At 39.6% G+C, this 20,062-nt stretch overlaps 1 protein-coding gene across 1 annotated transcript; it reads left to right on the forward strand.

Annotated features, from left to right (window-relative positions):
• The first annotated feature begins 3,570 nt into the window (after positions 1-3,570).
• Positions 3,571-15,784, forward strand: LOC149747621 (large ribosomal subunit protein P1-like). Its single transcript, XM_089894257.1, has 4 exons — positions 3,571-3,632; positions 6,788-6,862; positions 9,774-9,829; positions 15,206-15,784. The coding sequence occupies exons 1-4, from the start codon at positions 3,571-3,573 to the stop codon at positions 15,562-15,564; spliced, it is 552 nt and encodes a 183-aa protein (XP_089750383.1). The 3' UTR covers positions 15,565-15,784.
• The last annotated feature ends 4,278 nt before the right edge of the window (positions 15,785-20,062 follow it).

Raw genomic sequence — 20,062 nt, forward strand, 5'->3', positions numbered from 1 at the left:
TTATTAGGGCTCTCCAGGCCCTGCCCCTGGGAGGTGTCCTCTTCAATGAAGTAGCTACTTTGTCTCTCCCTTGAATAGCCATCTGCAGCCCCTATCAGAACTAATGCTATTAAACTTCAGAATCATATGCCCACTCATTCTGATTCCATGCCAATCTTTTCATAATTTGATTTCCTATGTGCTTTGTCTATAGGGGAAATATGTGCTTGTTTAGCACTATTGATATTAAAGTTTTCTTTGGCAGTTAACCTTCTCCTTATAAATTAAAAATAAAAATTCAGATTTTACAAGTAAATCTGTTAGTAGCTTTGATGCATGCTTTAGCATCCCAAAGTTAGGTGGTCTCTAGAATAAAGATAAGGTGAAATTTTGGAGGATGCAAGGCTGATGACAGCCCCTGGACTGTGGTCAACGCACCAAGGACATGCACCTGAAGGGGGTCAGTCCTGGAGGCGAGACATGCTTCCCTGGAGAGACTGCTTCTGCACGACAGGGGATTTTCATTTGAGCCCCCAAAGTGTACACATTGCCTACCTAGAGGAAACACCGATCTGACACATCCAAACACTGGTAAAATTAGACACATTTAATGAATCTATTGTTACAACTCAGCCTTACAAACAACTCCAAGAAGCTTCCAAGCCCAAAATAATTTTAACCAATATACCATTTCAAAGAGGTCAAAGCTTTGAAAAATTACATCACAGTTCACCAAGTGGAAATAAGTTTTCATCCTGGGAAGGTTAAGTAAGTGTTTATGTATAAGATTAGTTTCACTTCTTTAGATGAGTGTCAAATATAAGCTATCCTAGGATATTTTAAATTTTGGCAAAACTTGAAATAATTTCCTAGCTTTTATAAAAATAATTTTTTTACCCTCACTAAAATAAGAAGGAAACCCATATAATGAGCATTTTCTATGTGCAAGGGAGTAAGATCAGTGATTAATATACCTTACCTCATTTAATTTGTACAACTGCCTGATTAGTTAAGATATTGTACCATTTTACAGATGGGGAGAGTGAGGCATTAAAAATTTGTGGCTTAGCGAAAGTCATACAAGTAATATGTTATAGAGCCAGAATTATAATAACTTAGGTCTGTGCACCCATTGGAGAAGAAATAAATGATAATTATTACTATGCTAATGTTTTCTAGCCAGAGACTGCCAGGAACACACGTGTAGTTGAAGTTTGGGTTTATCACTCCTTGCATGAAGGGAGAACGCATGCCATGGGGAACCATAGGGGGTCTTAGGGGATTAGAAAGAGCCTATTAGAGGACTTGGGCTTTGGCTGGATGATTTGGGAAGGGGTCCAAGGAGGCTGGATTTCACTCTGGACGGGATGGAAAGCAGGAGTCATTCTATAATGACAGGAAGGGCACCCTGGGTCGGGATAGAGCCGTAATGGTTGGTAAAGAAGGAACAGTCATTCACATTAGCCTATACAGGGGGATGTTTGGTATTTCGTGGGTGGCACGGTGACCTCGCTTTCATCTGTATCCAGCCAAAATTATGAAGTGGCTTTGTTTTATCTAAGTGACCTTGTCTGATGATGGTTCTGTGAGATAATCTATGTTTAACAGAAGAATATATAAACACATGGCCTGGCTGTGAGCACCAAGCCAGCTTCAAACAATGCTGAGTCCTCTCTGTAAGTGTCAGACCAGTTCCTGGATGTCAGGGCTGCTTCTTGATTTCTCTTCTAAGACCAACAGCAGAGTGGTAACTGTAGCTGAGCTGTGAAATTATGAAACCAAGGATTCTCTGGCTGTTGGCTAAAAGGGTCTTGAGGCTTTGGGTGCTTCTAAATGGGAAGTTGAGGCACAGGCAATGCAGTTGTGATAGGGCTGTCCACAGGACGTGGTTTCTGAGAAAGATATGAGGAGAGAGAGAAGAGAAAGACAGAGAGAGAGGAGAGAGATCACATTCAAGATGGAAGCTGCAATCTGTCAAAAGCCCATCTCATCCCATCTGCCATATTCTATTCATTAGAAATGTGTCACTAAGTTCAGCCCACACATAAAAGGGAAGGGAATTAACCTTCAACTCCTGAAAGAAGGAGTATCAAAGAACTTGTGAACATATATTTTTTTAATCCCCCAAAGTACATTTATTGTTTTGGTCATTATTATCCCATGAAATTTTCTACTATGTTCTATTAAGATATATTTCATGTTCTTTATATTATCATTAAGACAAATTGCATATTACACATTTTAACTTAATGAAGTTTACTTAAGCGCACTTAGAGAGACAGAGAGAGAGAGAGAGAGAGAGAGAGAAATAATACCTATTTAAATAGTGCAGGGGAAAGAAAATACAATGCGTGTTGCTTAACTGGATTCAAGTTCAAATTAACTAACTATAGAAGATATTTTGAGTATACTAAAGGAAATTTGAATACGGACTGGGTGTTAGATGATATTAAGAAGTTATAAATTCTGCTGGTGTGATAATAAAATTGGGCCATTAAGGAAAATTCCCTTTTGAAAGAGATACTGAATTTTTTGGGGGGTAAAATACAGTATCTGTAATTTATTTTGCATTTTCAATCCCCCTCTCAGAAGAGGTAAAGCAAATATGCCAAGATTAATGTCTTTCACAACTTAGTAAATGTTGCATGGATGTTCAGTATACTATTCCTTCTACTCTTCTGCGTTTCAATTTTTAAAAATAATAACAGGTAAAAATAAAACCAAAAATCCCCCCAACACACCAGTGCAGATGAGCCTGTCTCCACTCAGACCACAGGCAGGGAGTGAGGAAAAGGAGAGTGTGGGCTTTGCTTTCGGTTGTCTTCGTGCCTTTTTGAGAGAAACTCTATTACAAAAGGATATTTTACGTGGAAATGCTTTTATAATATCCTACTATACGTTTGCGTATACAAAATTTTTTGTCTTATACTTTATGGGCTACTTTAGGGATTTTGGAAAACTACTTTGACCTCATCTGAGTTTTGCCCGTTATGATGCTATTAGAACCGAGCCTGAAGTGACCGACCTCATAGGGGTGTTGCCACCCAAAGCTCGTGTGGTTTTTGTCTGTACATTCCAGGCAATGATCACCCAGGATGCCCTCTGGTTCTCCGCTCATGTGATCCAGTGGGTCCAAGTTGGGACAGTGTCAAAGTAATAGCTTGAGCTTCACAATGTTTGTAGCTTAAATCTCCCACGTTGGAGATTTATCATTGAGTCCTTCCAGCTGTGGGAATAGATTCGCCAGGTGTCAGCGTTTGACACTGACAGTGTGGGTTGCGGGGGCTGAGTATACTGGAAGAGTCGAGGCTGCTGGAGAAAAGTGTGACAGCGTTGGGAGGAGCCGCAGGGAGGAGACGGCCTGGAAAGGAGTGGAGAAGGAAAGCCGATTGCATTTGAGGATGGGGCCAGAGACCATTGTGAATCTAGGGTCAGAAGAATCTGTTGTCTAGACGAAGAATTAAATAGAGCAAAGACAATGGTTGCCCGAACTCCAGGTTTCACTCGTAAAACGACCTGAGGTAGGTCTGCAGTTACTGAGTGAAGGAAACCTTGTGTCTAATGGATCCTTTTGAACATTTACCTGTAATGATGGAATTAAAACATGATCTGTGCAGCACTCCTGCTGAAATGCTTCGAGTGTGCAGTGAACGGTGTGTGGGGGGGGCGGGGCATCGGATCCCGCGCCCCCTCCTGCCAAGGCGACATTCAAATCTGTCATAACCACCGTCTGAATTCCATCGTGGAGGGGACCCGTTCCATCTGTTTGTCACAATGGCCCATTTGCAGCCAAGTGGATTTAAGCCCTTTAAAAATGATTTCCTCTCCAAAGCCCTTTCTTTGTGTGTGCGATTTCCCAACAAGTCTCAGATGGAAGTTCACCTCACCGGCGTTGCCACTTAGCAACTAACCCTCTGTTTAAATTATGCTTCAAAATGCTGCACATGACAAAGCTGATTCTCATTCATTTTCCAAACGCCATGATATTCATCAGAATCTTGCAGTGGCCTTGCCCCCTCTGCAGTGCTTGCCTTGGATTTTTATCAGTGTCTGTCAGAGACCCAGGGTTCAAACTACTGGAGATCCAGACGACATCTGGCTACCCAGCTCCCCGGAATACTGGCTGCAGTGCTTATCAGTGCATTATTCATCAAAACTGATGATGCAAGGTACAGCATGCTGTCTGCAGTTCAGTGTATGAGTAGAAAGGGGTTGGCAGAAATGCCTGGTGTTCTGTGAGCAGCACGTAATCAATAGTCTGGGTGCTTATTCACTTCGTGTTGATGACTATTCCCTCTGGTACATTGCTGTATATTTTTGGGTTCACTGTACTACCAGCTGTGCAATTTTTCTTCCTCCTCTGTTCCTCCTATCAGCCCTGATACAGCACAACCTATTTGTATGATGGGTGTCAAATCAAATAATCTAATGACCAAAGACAGGGCAGCAGGCATGGGCGAAAAGAGACCAATCTGCTAATATCCACGTGTACTCGGTAATAAAATCAAACGAGCTGCACTTAAATTCAGACTTTCTGCTACTTGACTCAGATGAAACAATACCAGTCCTCCCCTGTCTCCATCTCAAATGACAAACAAATCATTGGCATCCCCCTTCCATTTTATCCTCTAAGTGTGTTTGTGTGTGCTACAGTTTGTAAATCCTATTCCCTCTGAGTAGAGGAACATAGTTCCCTCTGTTAATGACAAATGCTCAACACTGTCAAGGGACTGCAGAATCTGAGAGGTCACACCTCAGCCCCCTCCTTCTCTGTTGATGTTATTAGGAATTATACAGAATGTGCTCAAATCAATACTGCAATCCATCCAGTTACATCTGAGATGAAGAAATTAATTTTCACTTGCAAGTTAAGGAGCAGTTATCCATCTTGTACAGTTTAAAAAATGTGATTATTTATTGTTATTAAGAGAAAAGTATCTGTCTTTTTTAAGATGTAGAAAAAAATAGACATCCAAGTGGAAAAAGCTAGTTTTAAATGTTCAAATCAGTCCCAAATTTTAGTCAACTTCTCAGCAATCACCACAGAAGTTCTTTAAGATTTAATATTCTCTGTGAGTCCGTGTTCTTAAGAGCTCCTGTCTCAGGCAGCAGTGAAGTCTATGGTCTGGTAGGTGATTTGAAGACTGGACAGCTGTGGCCAGCGTGCACCATGGTGTTGGCCCATGTCCGGGGTTTGATAGCTGTGTCCATCATTTTTGTCAGGATGGGTGATCACTGTGGGCCAAAACCATGGTCACTAAGACATTAACTGGTCTCCTGAATCTTCACACATTTTCATCAGTAAGAAAAAAAAAAGAATTCTTTATTTTTAGGATGAATGAGTCTAGTTAGACCGATTCATAGTCGCCAGTGGTATTATGTGGATGCAGTTAAGACCTCAAGTGGGAATTCCAAATTCTGGGACTTGCTTTAGATGTAGCCCCGTAGCCACGCTACACACATATGACATCCACCTCTTGACAAAGTGAATCTCTCTGGTTCCTGGGTCCTGCCCTGAAATGCAGCTTAAAATGGGCAAATGCGCAGACAATAGAGCATCACGTGGCACAGCTGTGGGCAGGATTGGAATAAAAGAGGCAATCGTTACAGTAGTTACTGAGGTCACAAAATTCAATTTTGGATAGTGTGATAGTTACCTCATGGGGCTATCTCAATTCAGACAGCCTGGGTTCAAATCCTGCCATTTCCTAGGGCTGAAGTCACTGGTAAAGTGAATTAACCTCTCTGTTGTTCAGTTCCATTCCATGCTAATTGTGAATAATAACATTTCCCAGGTCATAGGGTTATTGTGAGGAATAAATTGAGATAGATCACGTAAAGGATTAGCAAGCACCTGGCACCTAGAAAGTGATCAATGAAAGCTAGCCTTTATTACCAATGACCAGCAAACTAGGACCTGGTAGTATTATTTCCACTCAAGTCTACTCAACTGCAACTGCATTGGTGAACATCCAACACGTGTAAGGCACTGTCCTATGTGTTGAGGGGCAAAAATATGATGAAAATACGGCTCTAGCCTCCAGTTGCTTAGGATTGACGGGGTGGAGTTAGACACGTATACACCTGACAGCAATGAGGGTACAACACCTGACAGCAATGAGGGTACAACCGAGGCACAGACCACGTCCACAAACCACGAAGATAGGGAGGAAAGTCTCTCGTTCTTATTTGAGGTGGGGAGGAGGGTGGTCCAGGTGATCACTGGAGCTGGTCCTGGAAGTACAAGTAAGAATTTAAGGAGGGATTGGGAGTGTGAGGGGATATTCTGATGCAATATCATAAACGGGGAAATGGAAAGTTGTGGGGATTGTAGCGAATTGTCTTATTTAACTAGGAGCATGCATGACAGGAAGAGAAAAGCATGAACTCTGGAGTTGTTGGCTCAACCTGTGTTTGGCTCTGCCTTTATTCCTTGGCTGTGTGACATAGAACCTCACCATATGTGAAACATATAAACCCTGTGTAGATGTACACCGATGATGGATAATAATCATATGTACCCCATAGTATCGTTGTAGGGATTTACGGGAATGAGATATGTAAAGCACTGGGTTTGTGAAAGCCAACAGTAAATATTTCCTTTGGGGGCAGAGAGTGGGAGGTTCTTCACCATTGTTTAGTATGGCTCAGTTGGCAGCTGGAGCTCCTCAGTGTTTTGAGGCTTAGGGAAAGTTGACTCAAGCCCCAAATCCACTTTATGTTGTGTCTGTGCATTGCCAAGTCACTCCTGGCTTTGAGCCCTCTGAGCTTCCTCTAACTATCTCTCATGCTCTTGCTTCTCTTCCAGAAGCAGCCCTTGTCCCTCAGAACAGCTGGATGGATTGGCCCAGGCAGAAGGAAAAGCAGATGCAAAGACCCTGAGGTAAGTGTGAGCTTGACTTACTCAAAGAAGAGCAAGGAAGTCCTAGGGCTAGAACAGAGTGGGGAAAAGTGACAGTGACCGGAGATGCAGTCAGAGTAGTAGTCAGGGCACAGATAATGGAAAGCACCATAGACCATGGCGAGGATTTCAGATTTTATCCAGAATGAAAAGACAAGTCTTTGAAGAGTTTTGGTAAAGGGAGTGGGATGGTATATCTTATGCTTAAAAGGACCACTCTGGCAGCAAGAAAGGAAAATAGATTGAAGAGGCAAAAGAAGCAGGGAGACCACTCAGGAGACTCTTGAAATAACCCAGGTGAGAGCTGATGGTGGTTTGGGCTAGGGTTGTAAATGGTGGACATGGTTAGAAATGCTCTAGGGAGAGGTGAGATGATTCATTCATGGACAGAATACAAAGGTGAGGAAGAAGAGTCAAGGGCAAGTCCACAATTTTTGACCAGAGCAACTAGAGGGTAGAGGTACTGCTTACCAAGTGGGAAAGGACTGAAGGAGGAACAGGTTTGGGCGAGGGGAAATCAAGAGTTCTGCTTTGGACATGTTAAGTCTGAGATATCTTTTCCTATTAATCATCCATCAAATGGAGATGTCGAGCAAATACTGGAATACATGATTTTAGAATCTGGGGCGAGGTTAGGGCTCAAGATTAAATTTGGAAATGTATTATCCTCTGCTGTTAGATGAAAACATTACATTTATAGCTCAAAATTATGGAAATAACATGGATTTAAATTTGGACAAAGAGGAAAAAAATTTCTTCTGAGTCAGTTTGCCTTCAACACCACCAAGTACCCTGTGGGGCCTAGGGGACAGGGCCCAGGGAGCCAGGCCAGCTCTGTGTATTGGCCTGTGTGAGGTCCTGAGGACCCTGAGGGCCGACAGCAATGAAGGGCATGCACACAGACCCAGCCGGGGAAGAGGGAAGCAGAAATCAAGCTGCTCCAGAATACATCCAGAGCAAACAAGCAAAACTCACCTTCCTTTATTTTCTGTTTTATATCACTGAGCAATTTGATTATAACAAATCAGCAGGACAAAGCTTTTCTGTGGGGAGACAAAAATCAATGAGAAGAATCAAGGTTGAGTAAATGTCCTATGGATATGCAGGGGAGAGAATACATTTTCCAGAATAAGAAGGGAACGCGTCAGAATTAGTTGTTTCTAAACACAAAGTTACTTTTACTTTCATTTAGTGCTTTCAATGGGTTTGAGGGGGTGGGTCACATCTGTGGAGAAACAGTCCATGACCTGAGAAGGTTTCAAAAGTGTTTATGATATGTTTTTTGACTTGATAAGATGTGGAAATTTTTCACAAAGGAATTTCTTTATGAAAGTAATTGGGTAAGTCATTGGGAAAGAGTACACGTCCAAATTAAAGTTGGCAGCAGCAATGCAGTGACCTGATTGGCTGTCATCAATTTCAGCCCATGCAATCACACTGGAAAGGAATCGATGCCTGTAAGTGAAAGCCATCCTGGTGCACCACTCAGCCATCCCTTCAAGGGAAGACCTGCTACAAGGAGCGCGAGTAGACAACAGCCTCTGAGTGTAGGTGACCTTGGGATCTGCCTCAGCTTTTAAGCCAGTGCCGAGCACTTGCATGGCAGCCCTCAGCAGACCACTGAGCAAAACAGTGGTGAAGGGCTTGCGATCTCTGGAGAGCGGTATCTCTCCCACTGCTTTCTGGGAGCTTATTGTCCTGCAGTCCCTTGTTGGCTGACCGAGGCTTCCTCAGAGCTGCCCCACAGGCTGAGGTTCTCCCTACCTGATTCTCCTTCCTTCCCTTGTACTTCCACAGGCATCAGACCTACATCAGAGTCTGAAAGCTTTCTCTAACTGTTCTTGTTCCTTTTCCCCTTTATCTGTAACAGGCATTATCCCCAATTAATACCTTGCATTTCTAGCTCTGTCTGAGGATCTGCTGCTGGAAAGACTCAACTGACACACCATGTCACCCTTTATTTCGTTGTATCGGGAACTTGCGGAGAATATATGGGAAAACAATTTTTAAAAACCTACTTTTATTATTTTTTATTTACTCATATATTCCCCATTTACACCAATTTCTGCTTTATATAAAGGTGTGACATACTCTGCGATATTCCTTGCCTCCAATCCCTGATTAACAGGTTTCTGCTCTGGTTGGATCATATGTACTCTTTCTAAGAGAGAATTTAGCATGTTTTGAAAGAATGCTAACATTTTGGAAGAATTGACACTAACAAGTATGTACATTATTCAAAAGGTAAAATCTCCTCTGACAGTTAAAAAATTGTAAACTGGTATCAACTATTTTCCAATTTTCCTTGCAGTTGGCTGACACAGAATTGTTCTATCAAATATAAATGGTCTCTAATTATAACAGATTTAGGGAAGAATGACTGTGATGGAAAACCTGAAAACAATTGGGACCAAGTTGAGATGGGCTGAATCAAACTGAAAGCTTCCTCAAATGAACATCCTAGTATGCTTTTAGCAAAGTGTTCATTTTCAGTGCATCCTTCTCATCTGTAACTCCTTAGTGCCATGTGTGGTTTCTGTATGAGAAAGTCTGTGAAATCAATCATCTATCTTTCTTTCTTATTTTACTGCTAAACAGAGCCCTGACATGGGTTTTGGATCATGAGCTCATGACCACGTGGACCTTGGCCAATTCACCCAAGCTTTTAGGGTCTCCCTTCCACATGTATAGAAGGAAGGGGTTGAACCGGAAATTCACTATGATCAATTTCAGCTCCTAATGTCTATCATTTTATGGAACGAAAAAGGAATAAAATATGCCTAAAGTCATCTTCCTGTGCTACTTCTCCTTCTCTCAAAAACAAAACACTAAAACATATTCAGTGTTTCAAAGACATTTTTGCTTTATTCAAACCCCTTCCCCCGCTTTGCAGGATGATCTTGACGAATTTCAGAGGAATTGAGAAGACCGATTTCCAGATCATCTGGAGTAATTAATTCCAGTGGCTGGAGTTAATTATGATGAGGCAATTCATAAAGTATACAGTAGAAAAAAAAGCAATTGATGAGACTTCATCTGCAGTGGGATTCGTTTCTTCAAAGGCATTCTTCTGGCAACACGTTTCAAAGTTAAACATGTGTGCTTCAATGGTGGGAAAACAGTTTATGAGGTTATCATTAGGTATGGGTATGAATTATGTGCAAACGGCCTTATGTATATTTTTGCAGATATGATACAGGCCTAATTGGTGTATTACATGGGGGAATTAATGACTATAGCAGAGACCTCAACTCCATCATGTTTTTCATGTGGAAATTATGGTTATTTACAAAAAAAAATCCATTAGTAAAAATGGCATGATATTGTGAAATAATATTAACATCAATATGAAAAATTAACAGGAACATATTCAGTATAAAAATGACAATTTGGGAAGCACTCTCAAATCTGTATTATAAAAATAAAGAATTTGCAATAATGCAATAACAGAATGTATTTCTGTTTTATGATTCAGATAGTAAAGCACTTAGGTTCCACTTTCATGGTTTATGCTGTTATCAGAACCCCCTGATATAATTAGATGGCCTTATTTTGGCCTTATTACTTATATTTTCTTATTGCATAGCAAAAATCCCACTGGTGAGAAAAACCCTCAATATCTTAAATCTAAGAGCTATGTTGCTGAAATAAGCATGAGAGCCTGAAATCAAGTTCATTCACAAAAAAGGAGCCAGGAGTTTTGTAAGCTGATTAATAAAGATAATACCACTCCTGAGCATTTTCAAACTTTTTATTAGTTTAAAAATTGATTTTACTTTCATAATCTCTGTAATTTTATTCTCCTAATGCCCCTGTGAGGTAGATGCTATTGTTCCCATTTTGTAGATGGAAAAGTTTATGGTTGTATTAAATGGCAGAGCAGAGACTCGAACATTTTTCATGCTACTCAACAACTCCGTTCTACTCACAACCCTGGAAATTACAAGCAAAACCATTTAGCTAAGAAACAGCACGTGTATACAGTGTGCTTTGTAATATTGTGTTTAAAAGCTGATTATTAAAATCTATTCCTGACCCTTTCTCAGAAAGGCCAATACTTCACTTTTTGCCTTAAGGCTGGGTACCTAAGTTTTAAGGCAGGTTTTGTTGTTAACCGGCTTTGAATCCTTAGCCAAACAGCTTGCCCTCTCTGAAAAGAGGGGACTGAAGTCTTCTAGATCTAAAGCACTTGATTCAAATTTTGTTAAACTAAAATAAATGTACTCCTGATTAACTGACCATGTCATTGTCACTTATGTCACCATATTGTAGTGGTTATAGGCTGCAATCAATGGCTCAGAAAGATTGCTTCTATAAGAACAAGCTCAAATAAGCTTGCATAAGACATTTCCTTTGAAAATTATTATATCTGAAAAGTTTTTTCTCTAAAATATCTTATATGAATAAGGCAAAACTTAACCTACTTTGTTAAAAAAAAGAAAGAAACAGAAGAAAAATTCACAAATGGAGATAGCTTAACAGTGTCTTAAGAATTTTCTATTCTTTACTGATTTAGGTACCAGACTACAGAAATGTTTTAATTATTGAGAGCAGGAAAACAATCTCACCAGTCTTTTGACATTAGTATAAGCAGGTTGGCTCACATATGCTGTGCTAAGTGTATAGAATGGTCTAAAAATGGGACAAATATACTTGCCACTGAGAATGTGAATGGAGCTAAAAAATCAAAATAATTGTTAAAATGCTGGCCACACCGGATGAAAATATGAATTTGAAATGAATTTCCAACTTTATTATAAATAGAAGCATTTGAATTTTGCTTAGGATCTTTGTGGCATTTCAGATAAAAAGTTGTCAGCCAAAACACTGCTATTGTAATAATGTATTTCAGTTCAAGTTACATATGCTGTTGATCCTTGAACAATGCAGGGGTCAGGGGCACTGACCACCCGGGCAATGGAAAATCCACATATAAGTTATGGTTGACCCTTGCGTCCACAGTTCCACATCTGTGGATTCAACCACCACAAACCCATGTAGTACTGTAATACTTACTACTGAAAAAAAATCTACATATAAGTGGACCTGCTCAGTTCAAACCCATGTTGTTCAAGGGTCAACTGTATTTCATGTCTTATACATTTACAATAAGTTCTCCCCAACTTCCTCCCCCTCAAAAAACATGTCCCAATGGTAGCTATTGTTTGTTATGGATCCAGCATTATAAGTATTATTTACTTTTATCTGCTAAACAACTGTGTAAGTGAGGTGTTGTTATCTCAATTTTGCATATAAGGAAAACAAGTTCAGTAGTAAATCCAGGTATACCTGCTTCACAAGGCAAGTTGGTTTGATTAACCACAAAACTTTCTGTCCACTTTGTAGCCAATTGCTGTAACATTCTATACACCTATGTGCTAGGAAATATGAATACTACTGTGGTGGAAATTTCTATGTGGTGGTTTTTCTGGAACATAAGAAAATTCTGGGAGTGATCATGAGTAGTCCTCAGAAATAACCATTTTCCCCCTAAGAGGAAAATTCCTTGATGCTTGGGGAAAGGCATCAGTTTTCTAAACTGATGTGCCTTTGTGTTGGGTTATGTATCTGTATCTCTGTCCATTGGCAGACTTTTTGGGGGCTTCCCCTTGCTTCCCAGCACATGATCAATTTTTCATGGGAAGAGGCATGACCTAGGACATTTGCCTATTTTATATATAGAACTATAAAGATAACGATACCCTCCAGCAAATGAGGAAACCTGTGAGCTGTAAATGCCTGTGTCTCCAATTAATTCACAGAATTCCCTCCAAGGGAGGGACTTATTTTGCATTTGAACTCCAAAACACCTTTCAAGATTGTTAAACTTAACACCAGCCTGAAAATCCCAATCATGCTGGAGATCAGTTAACTGCTTCCAGTGTTCTACTAGCTCCCCTTTAAGATGTTTGCATTTTAGAGTAAGTAATTTGGCCATTACCACATTTGCGCCAAATAAAAACACATTATTGTTTTGTATGATAGTAAGTTGACTTATAATACTCAAATGCACCGAAAGCTTGCTCCTTGACTTTCTTATCTGAGCTAATAGTCAATATCATCCTTTTCCCGCTTTACCAGTTTCAAATCTCAGCTTGTCTTCCTCTGTACACTTGTTTTATTTGAATTCTTTCTTTCCATGACACAATTGCTTTCCTCATTCCCACGGTGGGATTTAAATGCTCTGATACTCCCCTGTTACAAATTTCAAACCAACTTTCTCATATTGCATCAAAATTAATTCCTTGACTACTTAATTATCTAATTATTTGCCATTAACTTTAATAGTTTAAAATAATAGTCTCTTATGACAACAATTGATGTTCATGGTAGAAGATTTATACAATTAGATAAGGGGTAAAGAGAAAATAAGAAACACTGCAGTATCATCAACCAGAAATAACCTGTGTTATGGTATATAGTTTTTCTTTATTTCCATGGATATTCTTATTTACAAATATTACAATAATGAATCATACTGTATAAACTATTTTGTAACCTTTCCCCACAATATAACATGAATATATTTCTATCTTCCTAAATGCTATTTTTCAATCTTATTCAAAATGATTTTATAATTTCCCATTATATGGGTATACACAGTTTATTCAACCAGTTCCCTAATGTTAGGCTAGAGGTTCTATCCATGTTTTTGGTTATTGTAAACAAGTATATTGATAAACAACCTTGGTAAATAAATCTTTGTTACATCTGTAATCATTTTCTTAGGGGTGAATTCTTAGAGGAAGAATTACTAGGTCATAGTCTGTACACAATTTTAGGATTAAAAAAATGAATATATTTTTCCAAAGTTACATCCAGCATAGCTGTACCAATTTATACTCCTTAAGCTTATTGATGATTCCTGCGTCATTGTCCCTGAATATTATCAATTTTAAAGTACATTTTCTAGGCAAAAACTCACTGATTTAATCAGTTTTTATTTGACTAGCTGAAATAATTGAACTTAAAACTTTTTCCTGGTCTATCGTTTTTTTGTTTTTTAAAAATATTTATTTATTTATTTACCTTTGGCTGCATTGGGTCTTCGTCGCTGTGCGTAGGCTTTCTCTAGTTGCAGCGAGCGGGGGCAACTCTTCATTGCGGTGCGCGGGCTTCTCATTGCGGTGGCTTCTCTTGTTGCGGAGCACGGGCTCTAGGTGTGCAGGCACAATAGTTGTGGCGCACGGGTTTAGTTGCTCCGTGGCATGTGGGATCTTCCTGGACCAAGGCTTGAACCCTTGTCCCCTGCATTGGCAGGCGGATTCTTAACCACTGCACAACCATGGAAGCCTCTCCTGGTCTATCTTTAGTGGTGTGTGTATGTGTTTTACTGCCGGTTCATGTTCTTTGCTCATTTGTTTATTGGAATACGTGCTCTTTCTTAAAAATTAATTTTTAAGAACCCTCCATATATTAAAGATAGTAAAATCTAAATGTCACATATGTTATAAATATTTTTCCAGTTTAAAAGGTCTTTCGATTATTTTGTTTCAGACAGTTCAAAAATGTGTGGAGTTTACCTTTTCCTTTAAAGTATTTGTTGCTTTGATATCACAGTTATCAACACATTTCAACCCTAATATTAAATGCATTTTTTCAACTACAACACAGTTTCTAGTATTTCTATGATTTTACTTAAAAATTTAGATTTGCACTATTTAAAAGAGTGAAGGATCTAACAACAGATTAGGAAGATACTAGAGGGAGAGGCAGAGGAATCCCCCTTACCACTCTACACTTTCAGGCTCCCAGGCTGGTAGATCTGGTTTGATGGTGGTGGGACAATGACCTTACAGGAGGTCAGGGTTAGACTCACCTTGTAGGGTCACCTGGAAAGAAATATCAGCATCTGGAGAGGAAGTGACAGAGAAGGGAGGTGAAAGCCTGGTGAGCACAACTTTGCCTGCTCCTGTGCTTTAGTGCATGGATGCTGTCCATCAACGGCATTCCTTTAAGGATCCTCTCACATTCTCCAGATTGTGCTGAGTTCCATCCAAACTGAGTGTGAAGACCACACTTTCCAATGGCCCCACTTTGGAAGAGAGGAAGGGGCCTGACACCCAGAGGTACGAAGTGGTACGGAAAGAAAAACAAGATGTGACTGGGCCAGGGTAAATCCACCCAGGACCATCTGTTTGCAGCGTGTGTCCCCTTAAACATCTTCTCGGGCAAGAGCACAAACTGTCCTATTCAAAAAGGCTTACTTGCCTTTCCTCAGCTGCCTCTAAGCTGCTCAGTCCTTCCGGGGAAGCAAAGGCCGCTTTTGGGGTGAGGCCCTCGCTTCATCCAGCGACTAGCACCATGCCCGGCAGCCCCACCTAGCACTTGCTCGCACCACGGCCTCCGTCTTGGAGCTGGCGTGCATCTACTCGGCGCTCATCCTGCACGACGATGAGGTGACAGTCACGGAGGATAAGATAAATGCCCTCATTAAAGCAGCCGGTGTAAATGTTGAACATCTCTGGCCAGGCTTGTTTGCAAAGGCTTTGGCCAATGTCAACATCGGGATCCTCATGCGCAATGTGGGGACTGGTGGAGCTGCCCCAGCAGCTGGTGCTGCCCCAGCAGGGGGTCCTGCCCCCTCCATCACTGCTGCCCCAGCTGAGGAGAAGAAAGCAGAAGCAAAGAAAGAAGAATCTGAAGAGTCTTATGATGGCATGCGCTTCGGTCTTTTTGACTAAACCTCTTTAGTAACAGGGTCAATAAAAAGCTGACCTCATTGCTGCCGTTGGTCTTAAAATAAACAAACAAACAAACAAACAAACAAATAAATAAATAAATAGGCTTTCTCAGAATTCCTAGCAGGAAATTTCTGTTTATATATTATTGGTCAGGCGTGTGTAACAGGAACACCTCTCACTACTGGAGAGGCTGGGAATGCAAGTGTTTATATGGGCACGTTGGCACCCTTCATCCAATGAGCATTCTCTTAGTAAAGGAAGAAGGAGAGATACACTGGATGGAAAATAACAGTCTCTGTTATTAATGGGGGAGAATTTGAGAAACAATTCAAATAAAATGTGAACATTCTAAATAATAATATGCTGAGTAGAATATCAGTTATCTACTTTATTACTTCATAGGGTTATTTTGAGTATTAAATGAGAGAAGGCTCAAGAAGTCTTACCCATGATTATTATACATTTAATTTAAATGAGGTAATGCCTATAAAGTGTTGCACAGAGCAAAGGCTCAAAATATATTAGCTGTGGTTCTTTGCTGTTATGAAAACGTTTCATTCTCTGGGATCCTTTGCTTCTGCTTCATAAATGATATGAATACAATTCTACGCAGAGGTTTTTATTTCCTATCTATGTGATGATCACAGGTTTAACCTTAAGGGAGATGGCAGTGCTTTCCAACCATGTCACATAAAGCATCACTTATGGAGAATGTTTTGGGAAGCTGTGGCAGATGATAATATTTACCTGCCTTACTGTAACACTTTATTTTATAACAGGTTGGTTCACGAAGGTTTGCTGGAGTCAGGATTGTTATAATGAACATCCAATGTTTGTAAGACTATTTGAGAATACTTGGTTAATATCAACTGTCTTATATTCGAAAGGCATAAAAAGAATAATGAGTAAAGCATACTTTCAAAAAACTGCTGTGACTTAGAATTATAGGATCATTACATTTTTGAGCTGGGAGGATTTTAGAGGGGAAACTGAGGCTGGGAGTGTGTAGAGTGAATAAGTGGATTGGAGAAGTTCACAAATAGGTAATATCATCTATTATATCTTGTCTCATGAAGTCGTATCAAGTAGAACATGAAAACCCTTTGCTTATGCTATGCTTTATTTTTCTAGTGTAATTGGTATTATAACCGTTTAGTTGTGGTTTCCACTATAGCAATGAAAAATATATAGTCTTTGTTGGGTGAATTGATAAAAAATAATGACATGATATCAATAGCTAAATATAGGGCTGGTTTTATATTTGCTGTCTCATCTCTGACTTTATGAGATTCTACTCCTCACTTTTCTTTCAATTAAACTGGCAGGAGAGCATTTACTTTCTCTTATTTCTTGGACTTATTATCTAGAGATAATCTGAGAGATAAGACTAAAGAATGATTTCATTGTGACTTCATTTTAGAACCAATGGCACTTTGCAAATGGCTGTGACGTTAGCAGATAATTTAACCATCCCAAACTTTGCGATCCTTACACGGGAATAAAAGTAGTACCTACCTCATCATGTTGTTGAGGCTGAAACGAGGTAATATGCTTAAAAACTTTCCGGAATACCTACATCATGTGCATTCACTATTATTATGAGGAGTAGAATTATAACTGGCACCTGTCTGATACATACAAGAGATTTTGTTGAGTTGAAAAGCAATGGATTTGCCACAGAAGTCCTCATGTTCTGGGGAAGTAGCTATTTTATTACTGTCTAATCTTTCAAAAATCCTCTTGTCTTCAAGCACAATTTCTCTCTCAAATCCAGTTTTTGGTGGAGATTCTCAATATGTGGGTGTTAGTAGAACACACCCTCATGGCATTTGTTAAGAGCACAACTTACAAAGGACCACTGTAGCCTGCAGATCACTGATAAAAACAGCTGGAGCTGACATCTGTGCCTTACAAACCTTTTCAAGTCATAACAAAACCGGCCTGATTTCATAGCCACAGTACGAATTTCAACTCATGTATAGGAAAGATGTCTGGGAAACCTGATATTGCTGGGCACATAAGATGAAGGCCTTGTCCTTTAATTCCGTGTTGGGAAGCACCGATGAAAGGACATAAAATGCGCACTTAACACTTCCCTAAGTAAGCATGGATTTCACAGTTACAGGTTGATTGTCATTTGGTGAATTTGTGAGCTTTTAATGATTCTCGCCACTTTCAAATGACCAGTAAGAGTATGTTTGAAATTGATCACTCTGATTTATAGTCATAAAGGTAACAGGATAAGCCAGAAGACCTAAGGCAGGACTCTCTTTCTAAAATGCATTTTGTCTCTGGTTCCTTTGGCCAGCCTGTGATTGCTAATGAGCTCTTCTGCCAGTTATAAGTCACAGGTCCCGTGACAGGTTTTCCTATATGATTTTTATCAAATGCTTCGGAATCCTGGGGCAGAAAGAAATTATGTAAATATAAGTTTTTATTACTATTGCGTTTTTATTACTTTTCTCCTCTGGTTTTTATTGCCTCATATAATACAGGTAAATATGGAGATCCCACGAGGAGATGGGGGTTTCTGATCTCGTGCCTCTGCTCTCATGCTTTGTATTCAATCCATGTTAATTATCCATGATTTCTTAGGCAAAGAGAGGAACGCAGACTCCATGCTGTCTGCAACTACTTCAGTCATTCCTTTACTGCCCGTGACACCATGTGAGACCTGCAGATGCTAATCGATCTCTCCCTGCCCCAGCTCAAACAAAAAATGTTAACCATATGCAACTTCAACCTGTTTATCCTTAAGCAATGCAAAGCCATGCAGCACTACAGACGGGCAGTGGGGGAGAGCACAGCGCTGACACTTCACACAGGGTTGCTTTGTGAAACAGAAGAGCTCGGAATCATACGAATTTAGGGCAGGGATAGTTGAGTTGGGCCCCTTTCTTACAGCTTTTCTCACTGATAAAGACAAGGGCTCCTCAGAAATTCTCTTCATCCGAGTAGAATTGATGAACAACTACTTAAATATTAGCTCCTGGAGTTCAGATTTGGAGGTTCTTTTGGGGACTGTGGATTCTGAACGTCTAAATACTCTCCGACATGATCTGTTAGCTACTGGTAAGAACTGAGACATTCACCAGGAGAAAGAAAAGAGGAGTTTTAATTAACGTTAGCTCATTTTGTTTAATCTGAATGATAATTTTCTGTTGGACATTATTTTGGGGTGCAGATCTTTTCAAAGCACTCTTCATCTTGGTAGCTAATGTTTCTTAGTACTTTCTAAAAAAATCCCAGCAGATTATTAAATACAGTAAATTTAAAGGACATTGGGAAATATAACTCAGAAAGTAGAAAAAAGATTCAAAATGGTATTTGAATAAACATTACAATCTCAGTCTCCTTTTTCTTCAAAATAAGCTTATTTATTCACTTATTTAATGTTTCTCCTTCCTTGAGCTGTAAAACAATATGTTCATACTAAAGAGTATTTTGGAAAATGAAAACAATGTTCTACCAATCAAACGTTATTTTTATTTCTCTTTATGGCTATACAAGTTTTGCATATTCTCTTTAAGACTTTATTCCTTTGCAAACTCCTTATCCTTAATATATTTGTAACCTGAGGGACCCAAACAGATCTGGCAAGGTAAGCTCAGGGAAGTCTTTCTAAACGTCTGGAAAAAAGAATCATACAAATATTAAAGACAGTGAATTAGATCATAATTCTGCATTTTAGTGAAAAGAAATTGGACATTTTCTAATTAAATCCAGTGTGTATTTGTGATCTATTTTCAGTTATTCCACATACTCTCGTCCCTATAGATTATGGTATGTGAGTGCCAAACTGAATCTAAATTGAATGAACCTGTACCTCTGCCCCAGAAACAACTTTGTCAATCAGCACTATTAATTCATCTTTAGTGGCTTGAACCCTGAACACAACAGACAGATGGAAGTGAAAATACAAAGAGAAGATACAGTACTTACTTAGGAAAGAGTATCCGTATCTCAATATATACTCCTGGAATGTGTGGCTAAAAGCTCAGTCAGTCAGTCAGACCGTTCAGAACACCAGCATCTCCACTCAATAGTACTAGTACTATGACCTTGGGCAAGTTACATAACTTCTCTGAGAATCAGGTTTATAGTCTGTAAAATTAGGGTAATATTAGGATCCAATTCATTGGGCTGGTGTGAAGACTAAATGAGTCAATGGATGTAAAAATGTCCAGCACAGAGTCAGGCAAGCATATTATTACTGTTGTTATACTTAGTGTTTCACATTGCCACCACTTTCCAAATAGTGTGCAGAGTATTGATCACAACTAAAGTCAAACTGGTAGTCATCAACATATAAAAAGGATTATACACAATGTTCAAATGGAGTTTAACCCAGGAATGCAAGGTTGGCTTAGCATCTGAAAATGAATCAGTGTGACACAATCATGTTAGTAGGTTATAGAACAAAAACTATATGATTATCTTAAGAGATGCAGGAAAAGCTTTTGACAAAACCCAACACCCTTTCATGATAAAAACATTC

This window comes from Delphinapterus leucas, chromosome 14 (assembly GCF_059928025.1).
Source record: "Delphinapterus leucas isolate spDelLeu-1000000601 "Yukka" chromosome 14, BTC_Dleu_Yukka2, whole genome shotgun sequence".
NCBI classification, from domain to species: Eukaryota; Metazoa; Chordata; class Mammalia; order Artiodactyla; family Monodontidae; genus Delphinapterus; species Delphinapterus leucas.